Source organism: Henckelia pumila, chromosome 3 (genome assembly GCF_033568475.1).
Source record: "Henckelia pumila isolate YLH828 chromosome 3, ASM3356847v2, whole genome shotgun sequence".
Taxonomy (NCBI): domain Eukaryota; kingdom Viridiplantae; phylum Streptophyta; class Magnoliopsida; order Lamiales; family Gesneriaceae; genus Henckelia; species Henckelia pumila.
Genome location: NC_133122.1, coordinates 150765332 through 150790830, shown reverse-complemented (window position 1 = coordinate 150790830; position 25499 = coordinate 150765332). Strand labels below are relative to the sequence as shown.

General features: G+C 34.4%; 1 protein-coding gene across 1 annotated transcript; it reads left to right on the top strand.

The window, feature by feature from the left end:
- Positions 1–557: 557 nt before the first annotated feature.
- On the top strand, positions 558–905 carry LOC140889739 (uncharacterized). Its single transcript, XM_073297460.1, has one exon. It carries the CDS (start codon positions 558–560, stop codon positions 903–905), a length of 348 nt encoding a protein of 115 aa, XP_073153561.1.
- Positions 906–25499: the final 24594 nt, after the last annotated feature.

Sequence of the window (25499 nt, the reverse complement as noted above, 5' to 3'; positions counted from 1 at the left end):
TTTGAAGATCTTTTCTGTATCTTCAAATTTAGGCTACGGGAGTTGCATCTATTTGTTTTACTCTGATTTATTTAGGATGCAAAGTTTGATTTCTCAACTTGTTGAAAAATTTAGGATTTATTGATTTTTCGTAAAATCACTAGTATTACTTTGCAAGAATGATCTTACTTTTCCTAGTGATATTTAGCCCTAAGGCACCCACACGAGTTTTTATACTCGTGCAAAATTATTTACTTGTGTTATTTATTTACGCTTTAATTTCCGCTGTACTGTGTTGTCTCTGGTGTTGTAACACCATGTACAATACTGACTGTTTTATTAACAAACTGCATACAACGCATCTTTCACGTGACATCAGAGCCACCACTTGACTTTACTAAGTGAGTTCCTGGTTACTGTTGCAGGTTTGTTATGGATACTCCGTACTCCAATGCTGCAATTCGTTCACCAATTTTGGATGAGACAAATTACGGTCCTGAAAACTGAAGATGAGCATATACATACAGTCCATTGATTCAAGGGCTTGACAACGTGTTCTCGATGATTGGTCACCATTAATGAGAGATGAAGAAGGCGGTGGACCCAAACCAAGAGCACAATGGACGGCTGATGAAATTTCCTCGGCTAATTTTAATGCTAAAGAAATTAATGCTATTTTTACCTCTGTTGACATGAATATGTTTAATCTGATTTGTACTTGTGTCTCTGCTCAGGATGCTTGGGACAAACATCAGGCTCATTGTGAGGGCTCGAAAAGTGTTAAGAATACAAGGATGTGTCTCTTTACTTCAAAGTTTGAGAAATTAAGAATGGAAGAAAATGAGACCATCATGCAATACAATGCTAGATTGAAAAGCCTTGCTAATGAAGCATCCGTACTCGGTGATCCTATTTCCAACGAATGACTTGTGTGCAAAGTACTTCGTTCTGTTCCAAAAAAGTTCCACACTAAAGTTTGCGCTATAGATGAATCCAAGGATACATCTATAATGAGTTTGGATGAGTTAATAAGTTCTCTTTGCACATATGAGATGGAGATGGAAGTAGAAGATGACTATAAAGGTAAGTCCATTGCTTTTCAAGTGTCTAAAGATTCTTACAATGGTTTTTTTGAGATGAAGCATGAAGTAGGTGAATCTGATCTGGGAGATGACTCTATTACCTTGATTTCAAAGAAATTTGGTGATTATCTTAAGGTGATGAGAGAAAAGAAGAAAAGTGAAAAAGGTGGTCAACCTTCAAAATTTCCTAGTCTACCTATGACGGAAAAATCTCAGAAACCAGCGACTACTCGAGGACCTCGTCCAAAGTATGAGAGTAAGAATCATTCCTCTAGTAATAATTTTGATAATATTCAATGCAGGGAATGTCGTGGATATGTAAATTATGCGTATGAATGTTCCAATCGACTTCAAAAAGGTATGAATGTCTCCCTGAGTGATGAGGATTCTGAGGAAGAACAGGAAAAGGGTGAACAGGTAGAACTTATATCTTTTATTGCTTTGCTGGAAGGTAAGAAAAATTTTCAGGTAAATCCACTTGGTGTTGGCTCCGGTGTTGCAACACCTGGGCGCAACACAGTTCAAAAATCTGTATGTTTTGTGGCATCTAATTTTGATAATTTCAGTAATCATGAAGAACAGGTAGCTGAAGAGTTTACTCTGAGAGGTGTCCAAAAACTTTATGAGGAGTTGTATACTGACTGGATCAAGAGGAATAAGTTAAATACAACTCTCTCTAAAGAGAATGCTGAATTAAAAGCCGTCGTGGCTAGGCTGGAAGTTTTCATGAGCAAGAAAGATCTGGAATTGAGTTTGCTGAATAGTGAACTTGAAAAAGCAAAAAAAAACTCTTTCCAGATTTAATTCGAGTTTGAACAAACTTCATTCTCTTTTGAATATGGGCAAAGATGATAATTTTGGACTTGGTTTTAAAAACAATGTGTTTGAAATTGGTGAATCTTCTAAATCACCAGTGTTTGTGAAGGAAGGTAGCAATTCTTTGAACTATCCTTCAGTTGCTGCCCAAGGTAAGAAACTTATTTCTGAGAAAACTATTCGCCAAAACAATGAAAGCGTCCTTTTTTCTGTCATTACTGTCTCAAACCTGGTCATATCAGGCCATTTTTTCGAAAGCTCAAAAATGACTATCTTTTGTGGGAGTCAAGCAGGTGTTTCCCCCCGTGTTGCACAACACCAAGCGCAACACCAACAAAAAAAGACCCGCAACAAAGAAAATTTGGGTACCAAAGTCTGATGTGAAGTATTTTGTTATTTATACTTCCTTGAAAGCTAACACTACAGGAAATTGGTATTTTGATAGTGGAAACTCCCGGCACATGACAGGTTTGAAAGATCACCTCACGAACTACGTTGAACAAATAGATGGTAGAGTGACCTATGGAGGTGATGCAAAAGGAAGAATTGTTGGCAAAAGAACACTCAATGTAGAAGGATTTCCAAAGCTTCACAATGTGTTTCATGTCGAAGGACTTACTGCAAATTTAATTTATATTAGTCAACTGTGTGATGATGACTTGCATGTGACGTTTGATAAGAATACTTGTGAAGTTTTTGATAATGCTAACCGATGATCATTACAGGTACAAGATCAGCAGACAACTGTTACCAACTTGGTGAGGAATTGGCTTATAGACACTCAAACGTCGATGAGTTTAGTCTATGACACCTAAAGCTTGGTCATGTGAATTTCAAGACTTTAAAAGTTTGAGTAAGTTTGAGGCTGTCATAGGACTGCCAAATCTAAAGTCTGATGTTCCATAAATCTGTGGTGCATGCCAAAAAGGTAAGCAGACCCGTGTGTCGTACCCCGTGTTACAACACTGTGGGACAACACGGTGTCTTGAACTTTTACATATGAACTTAATGGGTCCTATGGATGTTGAAAGCTATGGAGGTAAGAAATATTCTTTTGTGTGTGTTGATGATTTTTCTTGGTTTACATGGATAAAATTTATTAGAGAAAAGTCAGAAACTTTTGATGTTTTTAAGAAGTTGTTCAATAAGATCACTGCATGCCTTGACAGTAGCAATGATCAAAACTGATCATGGAAAGGAATTTGAGAACTCATCTTTTTCGTCTTTGTGTGACAAAAAAGACATATCTCAAGAGTTCTCTGATCTTTAAAACTCCTCAACAGAATGACATAGCTGAGAGAAAGAATATGATGTTGCAGGAGATGACTAGGGTGATGATGAGCTCAAAAAATATCTCCAAGAGATTTTGGGCAGAAGCATTGAACACGGCTTGCCATATTTCTAACCGTGTTATTTTAGAAATGGTTCTACTATGACTTCATATGAGATTCTTATGGGAAAGAGGCCAAATCTCAATTATTTTCATGTTTTTGACTGTGTGTGTTATGTTTTGAATGATAAAAATCACATAGCAAAATTTTATTCCAAGAGTGATAAGTGTTTGTTTCTTGGTTATACTACTAATAGTCGTGCATATAGGATGTATAACCTTAGAACCAGAATAATTATGGAATCTATTAATGTTATTTTTGATGATTTTGCAGATTTTAAGGGTAAAACTGCTGAAGATGATGTTGAAGGCTTGCTGAAATTCCCTAATGTTACAACATCAAGTACAATACCAGTTCTATCAGAAACTGATCATGAGGATAATCATCAAAGTGATGAGGAAACTGAGTTCATGTTGACAGAAATGGGTGTGAGAAGTTCTTGGAGAGATATCCACGTTAATATTACTAAAAAGTAAAGATATATTTTTAATTTAAAACCAAAAAATAATATGAGTGCATTAAATATTATATTTTTAATAACTTAAACATTTAAAAAATCGTAAAACTTCCAATAAATTCATTTTGTAATAATTTAATATACTTAAATTTTTATAAATAACAAATTAAGTTAGGGAAATTTTTTTAAAATATGTACAAATTTTTTCTATAAAATATTTTAAAAAATTATAATTATAATTCTTTAATTAATTGACAGCTTGAAGTTTAAGAAATATAATGGTATATTATGGCAACAATTTGTAATTTATACATATTATTTTAGAAAATCAACACGAGGTTATATTTGAAAGAAAAAAAGGAGAAATTTATATGTATTTATTTAGAAAAATAACATAATCTAATATTTTTTTAAAAAGGATTTTAGGTTATACATATGGTGATTTACATAAATACTGCTGAGTATAATAATTGTCATTTGTTAAGTATTCTAAGTTTTGGTGACGACAATCAATAGAATACTTAGACCACTCCAAAATCAGTAGAACATTAGACAATAACAGTAGATAGAATCTTGTCCAAGTAAATCGTGAAAAATCATCTATACATACAAAGAATATCGCTTACCACTAAAGCTTTTCACTTCCATAGGACTCATAAGATCCATGTGTAAGAGTTCTAATCACTGTGTTGTCCCATGGTGCTGTAACATTAGGTGCGCAACACGAGTCTGCTTACCCTTTTGGCATGGTCCACAAACAAACGGAGTTCCAGAAGTAAGATTAGACATACCTCGTACAACTTCAAACTTACTCAGATTCTTCAAGGTTTTGAAGTTTACATGTCCTAGCTTTTGGTACCATAAATCGAATTTGCTTACCTTGGAGCTTATACATCCATGTTCTTCACCAAGTTGGTAGCAGTTGTCGGTTGACCTAGTACCTCTCATGACAGAAACATTAGCTTCATCAAATACCTCACATGATTTTTTTTTAAATCAAATTTAACAAACATGTATGCTAATTAAATTCGAATTTAATTCTTTCACATGAAACACATTATGAAGCTCTGAAAGTCTTTCAACTTTTAGTGTTCCTCTGCCAACAATTATTTTTTTTGCACCTCCACCATAGGTCACACGTCCACTATTTTGTTCCACATAATCAATAAGAAACTCCTTTGATCCAGTCATGTTACGTGAACTATAACTTCAAAATACCATAGCCTTGCAATGTTAGTCTTAATGAAGTATAAATGACAAAACAACTAGGTTTCACCTATGGTACCCACACCATTTTACCAGAAGACTGTTTCTTGGCGGTGTTATGTCTGGTGTTGCGCAACACAGGAGGCAACACTGGTCTGACAGTCCACTTCATGTAGTCCGTTTTCAACTTGAAGTCAGTGTTTTCAAAACCAGACCGGATCGGACGGTTCGACCGGTTCGACCAGGAACCGGTCACTGGTCCGGTCCGGAACACTCCCAAAATCATTTTTGTAAAGTCCAAAAGTACACTAGCTCAATAACGATAATTTTAAATTATTTATATGATTTTATGCATTTTATTCATGGAATTTAATTGTTATGTTTAAATTTTATATGATGATATGATTTGCCTGATACTTGTGTGTTGCAATATATTTTAATGTTTTCAGGTTTGAAATTTAATTCTGGACCAAGAGAACGATTCTAGACTTCTAACAAGTTAAGAAAAATGTTTTATGTTTAATTTAAAGTTGGGACAGTGTTATTTTATGGGCTGGGTGAATTATTTTCTTAAAAATTTTTGTTTGCAACTAATAGGCCGACTCTCAAGCCCATTAGTCACAACTAACCAGGCGTCAGATTTCATTCTCTCTTTTCCAAAAAATTAACGCCGCTTCTCTTCTCCCAAATTCCCCTTTTCACGTTAATCTGCTTCCAAAGCTAGGGCATGATTCTTCCCCGTTCGAGGCTAGATCATTCTCAAGTTCAGGTTAAATCCAAACTACCGCGATCAGACAAATTTTTTTTAACGTTTTGAAACCGCCATTCAAGGGTATAAATATTTTACTATGAAAATTCATGTGTATGTGTTGATTGATGCATAATTTAGGAAGAATTTTTATTATCCATGATGAAATTGTGAAGCGTGATTTGTTCTTTTAATTTTTGGATGCAAAAGTTTTGAGAATTCTATGGTTTGAAGTGTTATTGAAGAATTTTGGTGTGTGTTTGATGTTGAAAAGTTTTGAATCAAACTTTTGAAAGATGGGTCGTGTTGTGTGGATCTTTTGAAGTTTTTTTTTGTGTGTGTTTAAGCATAGGTTTAATGGGTGAGTGAGTAATGTTGATTTGATGTTGAAAAAGTTCAGAAAAGAGCCGGAAAAGTCGGGTTTCACAACTGTTCCGCTGCCTGCGTGTGCAGGAAACCGTTGGGCACATGGGCACCCGCACAGGGGCACCCGCGCCATGTGTTGTGGGTTTCCCACGCTCGAGCCGGATTTTTGTTCGCTCAAGCGTCCCGGGGTCTGCCCAAAATTTTTAAAACTTGCATTTGAAGTTCCAAATTCATGTTTATGATATTTTAAGCTATTTTAAACTATTTTATGTGTTTTTAAGATGATCCATGAGAAAAGTTTCAAATTTAGATGTCCCGTTAGATTTTCGGGACTGACAGATCGACTCACATGGATCGATTAAATTATGAAGCGCATCTATTTGTTTTTGTTATTCACAAAAGCCTTTGTTATTATGAATGTCATAAAGTATTTAATGAATTATTAAATGCATGAATGAGTTTTTTTTATCAGTTTAAGCATGAATGAAGTTTTGTACGAGAAATTTTAAGAGCATGAATTGATGAAGTTCTGACGAAATTTATGTTGAAGTTTAAGATGATGTTTTGTATACATAAAAAACCTTTGATATCTTGTGCGGACTTGTGGTAGCAGTATGGGATGGCGTCCCGAGATGAGCTCCGGGGAAGGCCTTTCCAAAAGAACGAAAGTTATTGTGCATATCGATGACAGTCGGTATGGGACGGTACACATATTGGTAAAAGGCTGATATGAGCTGTACCAAATTATATGCTTGTTGTACAACGACCGTGATCACAGGACCCAAGAGCTCTAATGGTTGCCACATTTACACATAATACATCACCTCAAATGAAGAATTTTATAGCATCTGTTTTTATTGCATAATATGTTTTGTTATGTTTAAGTTTTTGCATATTCTTGTTGAGTCTTTAGACTCAATATACTTGGATGGCGCAGGTAATGATGATGCTTTAAATGATTATATCGATGAGTATGGAACGGGGCATGAAGAGCAGCAAGCGGGTGTGTCGGCGGGTTATGCATGAGCGCCAAGTTTTGAGAATGAGCTGTTTTTAGTTATTATGAGAGAAGGAACAAGTTTTAATAATTTTTATGTTGGCCATGTTGGCGATACTGTAACTTTATTTCTTACGGTTGTTGGGCACTTTTAAATTTAACTTTTATTTTATTCCGTAAATTTTTCCCAAACTTTAAAGAATGATGTTTAGTAGTGTTCTCGAGTTTTGGGACTTTATAGTTTTAACGGTTGAACTGCTCGGAACCGGTCAAAACCGACCAAGAACCGGCCAAAGAACCGGTTCAACCGGTTTTTGATTTTTTTTTTATTTAAAAAAATTAGTTTTTTTAATTCAAAACTTTAATTTAATATTTTATTATATATAATAAATGATTATTTGTAATTTTTACATCGTTAAAAATATTATTTTAATATTATTAAAGTTTTTTTAATTAATTTATTTACTTTTAAAAATATATATTACTATAATTAATATTTTGAATATATTTATATCGTTATTAATTTTTCAAACTAGGATAAATATATATTTTTTGTCTATTTATATACATCTTTTAAGTTTTAAAATTTAAAATATATTATTAATTATATTATATTATATTATATAAATGGTTTTTCGATCCGACCGTCCGGTTAAAACGGTCTGACCGGTTGGACCGTTTTTTTCAAGGTAGACCGGTTTGATTACCGACCCGATTATGAAAACATTTCTTGAAGTAGTAGGGCTTGATATGTCCAAGTAATTAGGGGTGTCAATTCGGGTGGTTATGGGTCGGGTTGACGAAAATTTTATTTAACAAATGCGTAAGCGTAACCCGAACCAACCTGAAAATAGTAACCTGTACCCGAACCCGGCTAACCCTCCTAACCCGTTCAACCCGAACCAACCCGATTTTTTAAAATTTTTTTAACAAAATAATTAAATAAAAATTCAAAAAACACGATAATAATAATAATATTCAATTTAATCACATAATAACAAAATCTAAAATTATATATAATTTAAATTTGAAATTGTAGTTGTAGAAAATTTAAGTATATTTACTACAAAAAATAAAAAACTATTTTAAAAAATAAAAATTATACAAAATAAACATTAAATGACGAAAATATATTATATCAATATACAATAAATTTTTTCTAACATACAACATATAAAAATATAGCACATCTTTCTTAATTATATATATAAAAAATAGTAATAATAAAAAATTTTGGGTCAACTCGAACCCAACCTGAACCCGAGTAATTTGTTCGGGTTAGCTTTCGGGTCAATGCGATCTGACCTGAACCCAAAACCCTAACCCTAACCTGATATTTTTTGGGTCGACTCGTGTCGGGTTGGTGGGTTGAGTTAAATTTTGACACTCCTATCCAGGTTTGTGACAGTAATGACAGACAAAGTGATATTTCTTACCTTTTTTCTTCTGGGTGCAAGCCTGTTTGGGTAGAATTTTGGCAGTAGGAATAACTTTAGTATATTAGTCACTCCCACTTTCTTTCACTAATGCAGTAGGTTTATGTGCACTGTTTGATAATTCACCAACTTCAAAAACACTATATTTGTATCCTAAACCATCTTTATTATCTTTTCCAACAGACAGTAAATCATTGAGCTTGCTTGAACTCGAGTTGTACTTTGCCAAGGTCATATTTTCTCGAGCCAATTCATCCTTCATTCTGCAAAACTCGATATCTCTCTTGGTCATGATCGCTTCAACTTTGGCCAGAGAGCTCTTAAACTCAGTGTTCTCCATTGAAAGTGCAAGATTCACCTTGTTCCTTTTTAACCAATCAGAATAAAGTTCTTCGTACATGCTTTGAATTCTTTCCAATGTAAGTTTTTCTTCATCCTGATCATCATGTGCACTTGAGTTTTCAGGAGCAACAACATTCATACACAAGGAAATACATTCACATCTCTTGGTGTTGTGGCCTGGTGTTGCAGAACCAATGGCAACACCGTGGAGATTAACTTGCAATAGCTGTTTTCTTTTCAAGAGGTCTCTTTATCGCTTGATAGGATTGGGTATGAGAGACAATACACAAGTTTAAAAATATTTGAGCTACAATAGCTCGGTTTTTGAAATATTGAGCACCGATGAATTAAACCGAGTTTGGATTTCAAACCAAATGGAAGACACTCAAAATAATCCTTCTTAGAAACCTATTAAACATTTTGTAAATTATTTTAAAAGGATGCAAGTTGATAGATGAAAACAGTTTAGTTGAAGCATTTTATCAAACACTTTGAATGCAACATTTAAGTATTTTATTAAACACATAAAAAGCTTCAACAATGAAATCCAAAACAGTAGCAATAAATAAATGCAAGAAATAAAGAGACACGTATTTGTTTATGTATGTTCGGATATTTCAACAACTCATACGTCACCCTTCTTCCTCCTCGCAAGGAAAGCACTAGAAAATTTTGATTTATACAACCCATTTGTACAAACTCACTTCAAGATTAGGACTTACCCACTGCCTATCTTAGAACTCCTAACCAACTCGATTGTAGGCCGTAACCTCACAATCCGCATAATTTTTAACGTCTTTTATGCCAAGACTACAAACACAATCTTTAACGTATTTGTGTTAAGACTCTCATTCAATTAATCAATTAAATATATCTCTCTTGTATATGTGAGTGAGCTCTCTTCAACTTATATACAACTATATTGGACAAGAAAGAGTGTTCTATAAACTGTGTGAAGAAGTTGGCAGTGAACGCTTATTGATAAGTGCATTTTGTATGCATTATTTTGTGTTATTTTTAGGTTTATTAGGCATGCATTCATATGGTTTCATGTGTGTTTTATATTTTTTATTTATAATTTATCTCATGCATGTGCATTTCACTCTCTGGGTAGATTTTTGTAGGAATTTGTGAAGAAATCATGATTTTTGGAACAAGAGAAGAGCCGCAAGAATGAATTACGGAGTAGTAATGGTCAAAAATTCATTTTTAATGCTAGATAGATCCAAATCCAATCTACACCATTCAAATTAAAGTTCAAGATGTTTTGAAGTTGCTGTCCAAATTTCGGCTTGATCCGACGACTAGAACTGCAGATATGAATTTTTTAAAATCGCTGCGCGCTGGACAGAATGTTGCTCGCTCGATCAGGAATATCTACCGCTCGAGCGAGACCTGGACTGGAAAAATACAATTTTTGGACAGAATGTTGCTCGCTCGAGCGCAACTTTTTTCCGCTCGAGCGAGGCATCGTGCAGACTCAGAAATTAGAATTTTCGGGAATTAAAAATCTTAACTTTTCGGGCTTTATTTTATGGGCTTTCATAGACATATAAATAGAAGACATCAGAACATGAGAGGGGGTTCGAAACGCAGAGATCGTGAGGCGGCTAGGAGGCTTGGAGATTGGAGATATGCTCCATATTCTTAAAAATTTCTTCTTCCTTTCTTCTTATTCTTTTTATTTTTGAATTATTGTTTCCAATTATTGAGTAAATTTTATTTAACCAAAATGGTGTGATTCGTCTGAACAAATATATGTAGAAATCTTGGATGTTTGTTTGGGATTTTTCAGATTTGGTTTTATGTTATTGATTATTAGATTTATATCTGTCTTGTGAATGATCTGTCCAATTTTTTGTTTGCATGTTAATTGATTCCAAGTCGACAGAGGAAGAATTGATTTCGATCACTCTAATAATTAACACGAGGTAAAATTGACTAGAAATAGTATTCGATTTCATCGTGCGGTTTTAGGTGCAAACTGAATTCTCATAGTTTCTAATGCATTTGAGTTTGATTAGAATTATGAAAATTAATCCGTAAATATTTGAATAGGTTTAATTGTTTTAGAAATATACATTTAAACAAGTTAGGATAATTCACCGTAATTTAAGATTAAATCTGAGTCCTGAATCGGCTACATGTTAAATGATTTGTTCGGTACCTGTGTGTGTCTTGGTTTTCTCAATTTAATTGAATTTATTCTTCTATTTTAAATTCTTATTATTTTTAATAATTTATTTTTTATTTAATTCATCGCAACTTTTTTATTATTTTGTCTAGATTAAGCTAAATAATTAATTCTTGAGAATTGACTACAGTATCTGTGGAATCGATACTTGGATTCTCTGTCCACTTTACTAATACTTGACCTAGTATACTTGCTAGTAGACACCGATTTAAGCGGTCAAGTTGTTGGCGCCGTTGTTGGAGACTGTTTGGTTAATATTAAGATATATTATTTGCTTGAGACTAGACATTTTTATTTCTTGCATTGTTTAATTCTTAATGTTAACTTTAATTTTTCTTACTTGTGAGGTACTTGGAGATGGATCATCGACATGTGTTCACAAGGTTTGGCCAACAATACTCGAAACCTTTCTATGCTGCTTGGGGAAGATTCAATGATTTGGCGAACAGATTTCGATGCCATGATTTTCAAACTACACTCTAATTCAGATTTTTTATGGTGGTTTGGATGCGACAACAAGAAGTTGGGTAAATTATGGAGATTTATCACCTGACAGTCACTTGTTTCACAGAGATTACGACAGTGATATGCATTTGTTAAATGATATGGCAGATTTTGACTACCATTGACATTCGAACCAACCACCTGAGCATGAAGAAGAGTGTATAGAGTATTTTGAAGATCATGTGGCTCAGTTGAAGAACATTGTGAAAAAGCAGACTGAGATAAATAAGTTCTTCGAAAGTCACATCAACTCCGTGAGTTTCTTGGATGAACAAATTGCACTTCTTATAGAGCCATATTCTGAGATTCGCCAAGAGACTGAAGCGATTTGTGTTGATCAGTTATCATGGGCATGTGATCCTGCAGCAGTAATTGAGCCAGAGAAAGAAGAAATATTTTTTGAAGAATCTTCATGTGACGAGGAGCCTAAAGTGACAGTGGAGGAGGAAGAAACATACAAGGAGACATATATGACATCGTCAATGGACTTTACATGTATACCATTACAAGATCCGTTCTTGCCATTGACGCCAACTCCACACTATTACGTCTTCTATGAGCTTCAGCTTGAATTCCGAGTCTCTTCCCAAAATAATCAGTTCATGAAGAGTATTGTTGGACCGACGAGCTTACAAAGTCAATATCACGCCAAGTTTGAGGGCGTAGAAAATCAAGACCCATATGTAGAGTCTTATGATTCTTACTATGGGCGGCAACCGCTCTTTGATAGTTGCTACTATATAGTTGGGCTATCGACTATAAATTTAGCGCTGACTGGGAGACAACCCAATGTTCTCTTTTCATTATTTTTTCATTGTTATTTTTCTTTTTATTATCTTTTGCTAATCCACCGCCTTACCCGTCGTTTTCCATGTTCAATAGGTTGCCCCGATAAGAGAAGGTGCTTTGGAATTTTGCAGATGGAGGAAGAGGACGAATCACAGACCAAGGGAGAGTTATTTTTATTTTTTTTTCTTGTGTTTTTTTTTCGTCTTGCATGTGTTTGTTCGTTTCTGCATTTTGTTCATTGTTTCTAGGATATTGAGGGCAATGCTTTGGATAAGTATGCGGGGTAGTCTAATTTTTATGTTTTTATTTTTGTTGTGTTTGTATTGCATCTGTCATGTTTTAGTTTGTTTGCATATAGTTTGTGTCATTTTTTTTGTTTTTTGCATGTGTGTTGAGTAGGATGATAATTTGGAGCCGATGATGATATGAAGTTTTGAATTTTATGAATTTTTTTTTGTTTTTGCTCTTGACTTGACATGAAAAACTGTAGGTTGACCCGTGAATATTTTTAAGCACTTATATTAGACCAGTGAATTGTAGCAAAATATTTGAGGAAGTTTCTGTCTGTTTGATCATTGCACGACAATAGATGTTTTGTGGATCTTAACTGTGTTCTGTGAATTTTGATGAGTCTTTACATTGCACTATTGATCTTGGGCGCACCAAAATTTTTGATTTTTTTTTTTTAAAAATAGTTTTGAAAAACTCAACTTCATCCGGGTATTGTACGAGGAATTGAAATCCTAATTATCACGTCCAAGGCTAAGTATGCGGATTCAATGGGGTTGATGCTCTATCTGAGCTATAGAATAGGGGATTGAAATTCGAATCCTATCACAGTTATAGCTAAGTTGGCGGGTAATTATTTGGGCTTAAGAAAGTCGGGTGCAAAATCCGACGGTGCGTAAAAATAATCTCAAGGAAGGTGTGTTTGTAAGGGGTCGTTGGAAGAAATGGATACTTGAGAGTGAAACTTGCACTGATATGTCATAGGTCTCTAAGAAGTCTTGAAACTGATTCTGTCTAAGTTGCATTTAACTGGAATGAAATCGCACACGCACACGTTCACGCTAAACCGAAGGTGTATTATGAAAGGTTGAGAGCAGTCATGTTTTTAAGTTGGCATAAAACTTCTTGGAGGCTGTTACCTGCCATGAATTGTTCTTACTTTTGTTTTGTTTTTGTTTGTCACATGTCTTGCTCGAGGGCAAGCTAGATTTAAGTATGGGGTGTTGATAAGTGCATTTTATATGCATTATTTTGTGTTATTTTTAGGTTTATTAGGCATGCATTCATATGGTTTCATGTGTGTTTTATATGTTTTATTTATAATTTATCTCATGCATGTGCATTTCACTCCCAAGGTAAATTTTTGTAGGAATTTGTGAAGAAATCATGATTTTTGGAGCAAGACAAGAGCCGTAAGAATGAATTACGGAGCAGCAATGGCCAAAAAATTTATTTTTAATGCTAGAAAAATCTAAATCCGATCTTCACTGTTCAAATTAAATTTCAAGATGTTTTGAAGCTGCTGTCCAAATTTCGGCTCGATCCGACGGTTAGAACTCCAAATATGAATTTTTTAAAATCGCTGCGCGCTGGACAAAATGTTTCTCGCTCGAGCGGGAATATCTACCGCTCGAGCGAGACCTGGGTTGAAAAATAAAATTTTTGGACAAAATGTTGCTTGCTCGAGCGCAAATTTTTGCCGCTCGAGCGAGGCGTCGCGCAGACTCAAAAATTGGAATTTTCTGGAATTAAAAATCTTAATTTTCCGGGATTTATTTTATGGGCTTTCATAGTCATATAAATAGAAGACATCAGAACATGAGAGGAGGTTTCGAAACGCAAAGATCTTGAGGCGGCTAGGAGGCTTGGAGATATGCTCCATATTCTTCAGAATTTCTTCTTTCTTTCTTTCTTCTTCTTCTTTTTTTTTTTAAATTATTGTTTCCAATTATTGAATAGATTTTCTTCAACCAAAACGGCGTGATTGGGTTGAACAAATCTTTGTAGAAATCTTGGAAGTTTGTTTAGGATTTTTCAGATTTGGTTTTATGTTATTGATTATTAGATTTATATCTGTCTTGTGAATGATCTGGCCAATTGTTTGCTTTCATGTTAATTGATTCCAAGTTGACAGAAAAAGAATTGATTTCAATCACTCTAATAATTAACACGAGGTAAAATTGACTAGAAATAGTATTCGATTTCATCGTGCGATTTTAGATGCAAACTGAATTCTCATAGTTCCTAATGCATTTGAGTTTGATTAGAATTATGAAAATTAATTCGTCAATATTTGAATAGGTTAATTGTTCTAAAAATAGACCTTTAAATAAGTTAAGAGAATTCACCGTAACTTAAGATTAAATCTGAGTCTTGAATCGACTGCATGTTACATGATTTGTTCGGTACCTGCGTGTGTCTTGGTTGTCTCAATTTAATTGAATTTTTCTTCTATTTTAAATTATTATTATTTTTAATAATTTATTTTTTATTTAATTCATCGCAACCTTTTTATTATTCTGTCTAGATTAAGCTAAATAATTAATTCTTGAAAATTGACTACAGTTTCTGTGGGATCGATACTTGGACTCTCTGTCAACTTTACTATTACTTGAATTAGTATACTTGCTAGTAGACACCAATTTAAGCGGTCACTCATCTTTCTTCTTGTTCTTCACACCTTGGGCTTTACTCTCATTCTAGCTAATTTCTTCAAGTAGGCTGCCCATGCTTTGAATCCACTTCAAAATCTTGTATTTGATCTTAAAAATGTTGTATTTATAGGCTCCAAGAATGATGTAGCCGTTAGACACAGAAATATAACCATTAGAAGATTTTGTACTATTTTTGGAGTGCTAAACTGAATTCCACTAAATTGATCTTGCTAAATTGAATTTGGTGCGAAACTGGTACTGTAGCAGTTGAGAAAACCTCAGTTTTGTAGTAGTTGAGCAAGCTTCAGTTTGGTAGATCGCCTGATCTTGAAAAACTTCAGTTTGGGTAGGTAAACTGATCTTGGCAAACTTCAGTTTAGGAGCGAGACTGAACTTGGTGCGAAACTGAACTTGGATCTCAACTGAAGTTTGGTGCGAAACTGGATACAGTTTGGCATGATCCGTTGATATCTGGGCAAAGTGATGAACACAAAAGTTGTAGCTCTTTGTCTTGGCTTTTCATAGAATCAAAAATCACTCAATTTGGATTTTATATGAGATATTTAAGCCCGAAATACCAGACATGCTCCAAATCAGTTGAGCGCAAAAACTGTCGAGTGAATATGGTTTAGTTGAGTATTGTGTCTCTTGATTCGTTGATTTCTGGGCAAAGTGATAAACATGAAAGTTTTAGCCATTTCTTTTAAATTTTCATGGAATCATGAATCACTCCATTTCGAGTTCATATGAGAGAGATATGCTCAAAATACTAGACTGTGCGAGAAATTCTGCTCAGCAGAATTTCAGTTTTGAACCAGTAATTTCAATGCAGTATAGCAGCTCCTTATGTTTCGATTCAGACTTTGAATTGTCAATATGATTTAAAGATAATTTTATTAGATTTCCAAATCATTTTGGATCGTTCCATTTGGATAACCGAGCTTCAAGATATGACCAAAATACCAGAACTGCTCGAGGTCAACTGCTTATGTGTTCTTGCTCAACTGATCGGATTCACTTTTTACTTGCAACGTCAATTTGATATAGATAACATCCGTTTTTGCTCAACTAACGTGAAATACAATATTTTAAAAATTGAGTTTTCTATGCATTTGTTTTAGCGGCTATATATTTGCATCACTGAGCTGTGTGAGATATCATTGAAAAACTGGAGCTCGCCAAAAATTCAATTTGGCTAATTTCGAGTTTTGGCTTTCATCTTGAGTTTAACAACTTCACACTAGAGTAAATATGTTAAAAACACAATAGCAAGTTTTGTTATAATCAAAATCAAGATTGCTTGTGTTTCACAACCCAACATCAGTAGACTCATAATCTTCATCAATTTCATAATCACTTAAAGATGCAACCTTTTCTTTCCTCAATTTATTAGTACACTCATTTGCATAGTGACCAAAACCCGAACACTCACGACATTCTATTGATTCAATCTTATTGGGATCAGCCTTGTACTTCATCTTGTTCAACTTATTATGACCTTTAGAGGGTGATGGTCGTTGATTTTTCAAGGGAGTAGGCTTAAACAGAGGTTTGGATTTCTGCTCACTTTTTTTGTTATATCTGATTTTCTTCAAATAGTTGCAAAATTTCTTCGTGGTAAGGGATATAGACTCTTCACATAGATCTGATTCATTAACTTCTTGCGAGAGTGACAACAGATCTGATTCATTAACTTCCATAATTTTCCTGTCGAAAAGAAAAAAAACCAGAATCGACTCTTAGCATCTTCAAGAGAAGTCTCTAATACCAGATGAAAGGCATCGACAGGGCATAACATACAAACTTGTGATAATTAAAACGATGGTGTTGTCTTATGATATTGTCAACACTAGAGACAATATCAACTAACACCTAATAAGTTTGAATTAAAACGTTTAAGAACAATTAATTATGCAGCAAAAATAAATATTAAAATAATAAACAGTTACACAAAGATTATTATGCACAAGTTTTTGCTATTTTTCGTAGAAATTACTAGTATTGATTTTGTAATTGAATATTAAAATAATAAACAGTTACACAAAGATTATTATGCACAAGTTTTTGCACTTGTGCGATGCCTTATGACAAAACGATTATAAGAACAATGTAATATTCAATTACAAAATCAATACTAGTAATTTCTACGAAAAATAGATTCCTCAACACGTTGAGAAATCCGAACTACACTCTAAAATCAATCCTAGATTGAAAAGAAAAAACCAAAGAGTGTAAAACTAAAATAAAATATCTCAACAAGTTGAGATATTAAAGCCACACCCTAAAAATTATAATACGAGTATAGAAAAACCAAAAGGTATAGAAACAGAAACAAATCCGCAGGATAAGAGCCAAGAGAGTCTTCAATAGAAAGTTACCACAGTGTTTTCTTCTAGTGTTGTGCGAAACCACAGGCAAAACTAGAGAGCGGAGAGAATTCTTCAATCGGAACTTGAAATATGTGATTACCTGGTCTTAAAATTCTTCACTTAGTTTTTGTGTGTTATATCTTTTCTCTCTTGTTCTCGGTGTCTTTGTATGCAGCAACCTCCTCTTTAGAATTGTTTCTCTTCTTTAGAATTGTTTTCTTTTGATAAAGTCCTAGGAAAGAATTTTATCTGTAATAATGTAAAAATAATTTTAAATAAAAAATACGAATAATCAACTCAGATAATCATATCACTTAATAAAAAATAATAATATTTATAATTAAGGATAAAAAGGAGTCAAAGAAGAATAAAACACAAAATTACAATTTAAATCAAATAGAAAAATAAGTGAAGAGAATCTATGTTTCGCAAAACAAATCATATTTTTCTTTCAATATATAATTTCAAGAATTCAATGGATGAAAAACTAGAGATTTAGAATTATTCAATATATTTTTAAAAAAATTTAAAATCATGAATTAAAAATTAATCGCATCGCGTAAATATTATTCTACCCTGAATAACAGATTTAGAAGATATTCTTTTATAATTATATAATTACGATATGGATATAGTTTTGAATAAATTATTTGACGCAAATGTGGAAACAAAAAAGGAAAATTTGTGATAAATCCCTAATAGCAAACTTACATATCTCCTCAGTCCCTGTTTCAAAAATACTTTGTTCCCAATCTCTGACAAAAGTCTGCTCTTTGTTTCAACTCCCTATTTTGGCCAATTTACCGAAATACCCAGATATTGTTTAAAAAAAGAAAAGAAACGTGATTCTGTTGAGAAATCATTACTTTTCCTCGGTCCTTCTTCTTGATTCTCCTCTCTCGGGCCTTTCTCTGTCAATCTTAATAGTTTAATCCTTCAAAAAAAATGTCGCAGATCTGTGTTTACTCCGGCAATGTTGAAGATCTGCATTGACGTGGGTTGAAATGAATTGCCCATCTTTGTGCTCAAAGTAAAATTTTCACATATTTGCAGGTTAAATTTAAGATTTGAAATCTTTTAAATTTTAGGCGAATAAATTATTGTCATAGCTTGACGTGTGTCTTACAAATTTAAAATGTTGAATTGATGGAATTTCTTGAGATTTTTTTATGATTATATAGGTGGTGTTGAATTTTAGTGCATTGGGTTAGTTTTACAGATTAGCTTACCAATATCAATTTTTACGTATGTTGTTGGGAATGCAGTTCATTTGATGAGCATTTGTGAAAGACTAGCTGATATTTCGTAGTGTTCTCGATTATAAAATTTTAATTCTTAATTTGGGGGTTTTAGTGCTGTACTATTACATTTATTCTGTGAATGAAATTATTAGAATTAAAATCTAATATTCTAAAAAATTGTTATTTTGTATTGTTTGTGTGTAATATATTATGAAAGAATGTATTATGCTTCGATTTACTATATTGATGAACATTTTCCGTTTGTAGTTTGAGAATGAAATCTGAAAGTGGTCCTTGCAATCTTTCGTTTTTGGGTTGCTGTAAATTCAAGAAGCATTTGTCTGTCATCTCAATCTTCAGTGGTTGTAGTTTGATGAATGTTTTTGCGAGTCTGAGCAAAAAATGTGCAGAAATATCTCCGGAATCCATTATTATTCAATACGTAGCTCCATTGCATAAGATGCTTGTGTCATTGAATGATGATGATGATGTCCTTAATATGATTCATCTTCATATGTGTGTAAAGCTTACGACGATTGAATTGAGGGCAGAGAAAAGAAATTAACACTTCAACAACTTGAATGATGGGAGGTAAAATACTTTATTAGACGTATTTTTATTATCCTATTTTGATATGTTTAGTAACATGTTTAATAAAAAAAATTAAAGTTAAAATATTGTAGATTGTTTTGTATAAATTATCAATTAGATGTTTGAAACCAAAATTAATTTTTAAAATTTTAAAATTTGTTTTTGTGGTTATTGTTTTTTTTATATTATTAATTGTATATTAAACTGGTAAGGGTTGATGAGGAAGACACGTAGTCGAAGAGTGATAACGATGTTGAACAGGCCCCTTGCTCCAACACTATAGATTTTTTGGATTAGTTGCATTCGTGGTGTAGGACAAACATTCAAGGGTGCCGGTGAATTTGGGAAATGTTTGAAAAACTTTTCTGTTGCTACAAGACGTTCATTTGTTTATGTAAAAAATGACAACGAGAAGGTTATTGTGATTTGTAGTGAAAAGAGCTGTGATTGGAGAATTTATGCTTCGAAACGTAAAAGAGACAATATTTTTCCTATCAGAAAATGTAAACTGCAACATAGATGTGGTGAGAACAATCTACGTAGAAGAGGGCATCCTAGAGCCGATGCTTATTGGATAGCGAATGTTGTGAAAGAAAAATTGAGAGGAGAGCCCTCTTATCGTCTGTGTACAATGCAGATGGACTTGCAAGAGATTTTGGGGTAGAGTTAGAATACCGCAAAGTGTGGAAGGGTAAGGAATTGGCGATGCATGAAATTCATCGCACAGATGAAGGATGCTATGATAGATTAAGATGGTACTGTGATGTATACGTCACTGTCCATGACACTTATTTTTGTGTTTTCTTTGATATTTCCTCCACTTTCTTGACCTCTTTGAACTTCAATAATATTATAACATCCTTCAAAGTGATCTTCAAGCATTCCAATGCCTTCTTGACAATTCATCATCAACGATTGAAGCGCATCTTTGAATCTCTTAGCTCGACCTCTCGTAATTGGTCCTCTAGGCATCTCCAACGGATCCTTAGCCATGTGGTCAACATGCGAGCTATCCATGATCGCATCATCCTCCCCTTCTTGAAAAGGATTTGTCCTCAAATCTTGATCATCACCTACAGCAAACGGAGACAAGTCAGAAACATTAAAAGTAGTACTTACATTATACTCACCTGGCAAGTCTAATTTGTAGGCATTATCATTGATCCGCTCCAAGACTTGAAAAGGTCCATCGCCTCTAGGTAACAACTTAGAACGCCGCTTCTTCGAAAAACGCTCCTTCCGAAAATGCAACCAAACCCAATCACCCGGTTCAAATACAACCTTATTTTTACCTTTATTTGCTTGCTTCGTGTATTGCAAGTTCTTCTTTTCAATGTTTGCCTTAACCTTTTCATGCAAATTTCGCATAAACTCAGCTTTCTTCTTGTCATCCATATTAACCCTTTCACTCATAGGTAACGACATCAAATCCAACGGAGTCAATAGGTTAAAACCATACACAATTTCAAACGGTGAATACCTCGTAGTAGAATGCACACTACGATTATAAGCAAATTCAATAAATGGCAAACATTCTTTCCAACTCTTCAAATTCTTTTTAATTATAGCACGCAACAAAGTTCCTAACGTCCTATTAACAACCTCAGTTTGACCATCCGTTTGAGGATGACAAGTAGTCGAAAACAGTAATTTAGTACCAAGCTTGCACCATAATGTTTTCCAAAAGTAGCTCAAGAAACAAGTATCTCTATCAGAAACAATACTCCTAGGCATGCCATGCAATCTAACAATTTCATTAAAGAAAAAGTCCGCAACATGAGATGCATCATCAGATTTATGACACGCAATAAAGTGAGCCATCTTAGAAAATCTATCAACCACCACAAACACAGAATCCCTCCCCTTATTAGACCTTGGTAGTCCTAAAACAAAGTCCATAGAAATATCTACCCACGGTTCACTAGGAACAGGAAGTGGAGTATACAATCCATATGGTTGTGTCTTAGACTAGCTTTCCTACAAGTCACATACTTCTCACAAATATTCTCAACATCATGCTTCATATGTGGCCAATAAAAATGTTCATGCAAAGTATCATATGTTTTAGCCACACCAAAATGTCCCATCAAACCACCCCCATGTGATTCCTTAACAAGTAACTCACGTATGGATGATTTAGGCACACACAACTTATCTTCCTTAAACAAATATCCATCAAGCACGAAAAATTTATCTTTTGGACCATGCAAACATGACGCATAAATCTCTCCAAAATCAAGATCACTAGCATATAACTCCTTCACATACTCAAATCCCAAAAACTTAGAATCTAGAGTAGATAGAAGCACATACCTTCGTGATAGAGCGTCTGCTACCACGTTTTCCTTCCCTTGCTTGTACTTGATAATGTAGGGAAAAGTTTCTACAAACGCCACCCACTTGGCATGTCTCTTGTTCAGCTTTTGTTGTCCTTTGAGATGCTTCAAAGACTCATGATCCGTATGAATCACAAATTCTTTTGGCCTCAAATAATGCTGCCACGTCTCAAGCACGCGAACCAAGACATAGAACTCCTTGTCGTATGTAGGATAATTCAACGCTACTCCACTTAGCTTCTCACTAAAGTATGCAATTGGTCGTCCACCTTGCATCAAGACACCGCCAATTCAAACACCTGATGCATCACATTCAATTTCAAATTTATTAGAAAAATCAGGCAATACAAGTAAAGGAGCATTAATTAATTTTTGCTTAATAATATCAAAAGACTTCTCTTGCTCCTCGCCCCAATGGAATGGTACGTTCTTTTTGATCACCGCAGTCATGAAAGCCGCCAAAGTGTTGAAATCTTTTACAAATCTCCTATAGAAACTTGCAAGACCATGAAAACTCCGAACTTGACCAATAGAAGTAGGCGTTGGCCAATCTCGAATTGCACTTACCTTATCCTCATCAACTTTGACACCTTGAGCACTTACAACAAAACCAAGAAACACAAGTTCTTTTGTACAAAACACATACTTTTTTAAATTATCATACAAATGTTCAGCCTTTAGTGTGATTAGCACAATCCTCAAGTGTTCAACATGCTCATTCAAGTTCTTACTATACACCAAAATATCATCAAAGTACACCACAACAAATTTTCCAATATAAACACGCAAAACATGATTCATCAACCTCATAAAAGTGCTAGGTGCATTAGTTAACCCAAATGGCATAACCAACCACTCATGCAATCCATACTTAGTTTTAAAAGCAGTTTTCCATTCATCACCTTCTTTCATCCGAATTTGATGGTAACCACTCTTAAGATCAATTTTACTAAAGATGCTAGAACCATACAATTCATCCAACATATCATCTAGTCTAGGAATAGGATGCCTATACTTGATGGTAATATTGTTAATGGCTATACAATCAACACACATTCTCCATGAACCGTCTTTCTTAGGCACTAACAAAACAGGTACAACACAAGGAGACATCGATTCACGCACAAACCCCTTATCGAGAAGTTCACTTACCTACAAGAGGTAATATTTGTTGATGGTAATATTTGTAGCTCTTTTGTTTCCTCCGGATTACTCCTATAAGCTGGACGATTCGGCAATGCACTTCCGGGCACAAGATCAATTTGATGCTCAATTCCCCTCAAAGGTGGTAATCCTTGAGGTAGTTCCTCCGGAAATAATTCTTCAAATTCCTGCAAGAGAGAGACAACACTGCTCGGAAGATTTCCGGCTATATCACTTGTATTAAGGAGAATCTCCTTATAGAAAATCAACACAAGTGGAGTATGTACATGTAAAATCTCTCGCAACTCACTCTTTTGGGCCATATATATTTTTTTATCGGCCTCTTTCCTCTCATTTTTTTCTTCATCTTTTTTTCTTTCATTCTTTTTTTCTAAGGCCATCTCACTTTTTTGTTCACTCTTTTTTTCGGCCTCTTCTCTTTTTTTATTTTTCAAATGATCCTCCAATACTTGTTTTGAAGTCATAGGAAACAACACAACAGACTCTTTTTTCATAATAAAAGAATAACGATTCTTAAAACCATCATGTGTCACCTTCCTATCAAATTGCCACGGTCTACCCAACAAGATATGACAAGCTTGCATAGTAACAACATCACACAACACTTCATCCTCATATTTACCAATTGAAAAAGGCACCACAACTCGCCTAGTCACTCTCACTTCAGAACTATCATTAAACCACTGCAATTTATATGGTTGAGGATGCTTTAAAGTAGGAAAACCCAATTTTTCAACAAGCTCACTACTCGCCACATTAGTAAAACTACCCCCATCAATGACGACACTACACACTTTGTTTTTCACAAAGCATCTAGTATGAAACAAATTTTCCCTTTCATTTTCTTCCTCTTCCTTTTGTTGCACATTCAACACTCTCCTAGTCACCAACAACTCTCCAATCACCGCATCATATCCCTCATCATCGGGATCCTCCAATGCAGGCATACTATCATAATTCTCCTCCTCACTCTCCGACTCAAACTCACCACAAGCATTCATAATCATAATTTTTTTATTTGGACACTGACTAGCAATATGACCAACACCTTGACATCTAAAGCATTTGATATCTCTAGAGCGATTAATAGGAGTTTCAGATTTACCTTGCACTCCTTGCTTTGGTGTTTCTTGCTTGATGTCAATTTTTGGTTTGGACACCGGCTTGACATCCTCTCGTTTGCCAACGTTTGGACGCCAAGGAGTAGAAGAACCTCCAACAGTAGAGTTTCGACCCATGCCTCTTCTTTTGAGTTGTTGTTCTACTTTCATGGCAATTTGCACCATCTCCTCAAGATCCATGCAATGTCTAAGCTCCACTTGGTCTTGAATCTCCCTATTCAAACCACATAAAAAATGAGCCATAGTTGCTTCACGATCCTCTTCAATATTAGCCCGGATCATAGTAACCTCCAACTCCTTGAAATAATCCTCTACACTTTTTGGACCTTGCTTCAAATTTTGTTGAAGCCTAAACATGTCACGATAGTAGTAATTAGGCACAAATATCTTCCGCAATATTTGCTTCATCTCCTCCCATGTCTCAATAGGACGCTCTCGATTTCTCCTCCTAGAAATAACAAACTGATTCCACCAAATAAGAGCATAATCCACAAACTCAACAACCGCCAATTTTATTTTTTTTGCATCACTGTAGTTGTGGCAGTCAAATATGGACTCCACCCTCATCTCCTACTCTAAGTAAGCCTCCGGATCAGATTTCCCATGGAATGAAGGAATCTTCATCTTAATTCCACTAACATTCCCATCCTCTCAACCTCCTTTGATGTATCTTCCTCTCACAGCTCCCCTTCTATTTTTTCCACCCTCATGATCCCTCATATTTCTACCCCAATTTTCACCCAAACTCTCTTCATCCTCTCCACCATCATCATCTTCTTCACATATTTCCTTTTTATTTTTACCATCACCCCCACTAACTTCAAACCTATCCAAATTCTCATGTATTGGCCCCAAAGCTGTCATCATCATCTTGTTCAATTCATCCATTTGACCTTGAGAAAAATTTTGGCTAGAAGAACTCATTGTACCTACAAGAAAACGTTAGTAAAAAAATTTCTCACACAAATTCTCACTAGTCACTCCAAAGAATTCACTCAACCACTCTTTTTTTTTCACTCAATTTTATGCAGGCTTTTGCTTTATGGAAAAGTTAATCAAACTCTCAAGTTTACAACTTGTAGACACTTGAAGACTGACTCTCGAAGACTGACGAAAACAAATGAAGAAATTTATGAACTTGAATTTCAGACTTGCACCCAAAGATGAACAAGAGCAAAATAATTAATTGACCACAAGCTATCTTGCTTCTTCTATATATATATATATTTTTTTGAAGCTTTCGGTCGTTCTATTTTTTTTTTTGACCGATTTCAAATATCTTTTTTTTTAATTTTTGATTTTTTTTTTGAATTTATAACTTGTAGCACAAGACACGAAAACTTGGGCAACAAGATTGACACATAAACGAATTAGAATTTCGGATAAGAATAGACTCAGATGAAGAACGAAAGATAAAGAACAAGAATACGAAGAACAGATATAAATGAAGATATATACTTACTTGATTCAAAACCTTGGCTTTGATACCAAATAATATGAATTCCTAATGTATGGAAGGCAAACACGATTATATTAAAATCGTAACCTCAATCCAATAACAAAAGAAATCAAGAAATTTCCCAATCTTGAAAACAAGTAAAGGTTTTGGATTATTCACCTCTAGTTTACTTGAAACTAGCAACAAACAATCACGAAGAGAAAACAATTGATCACAACGGGACCTTTAGAAAACCTGTTTCTGACAAC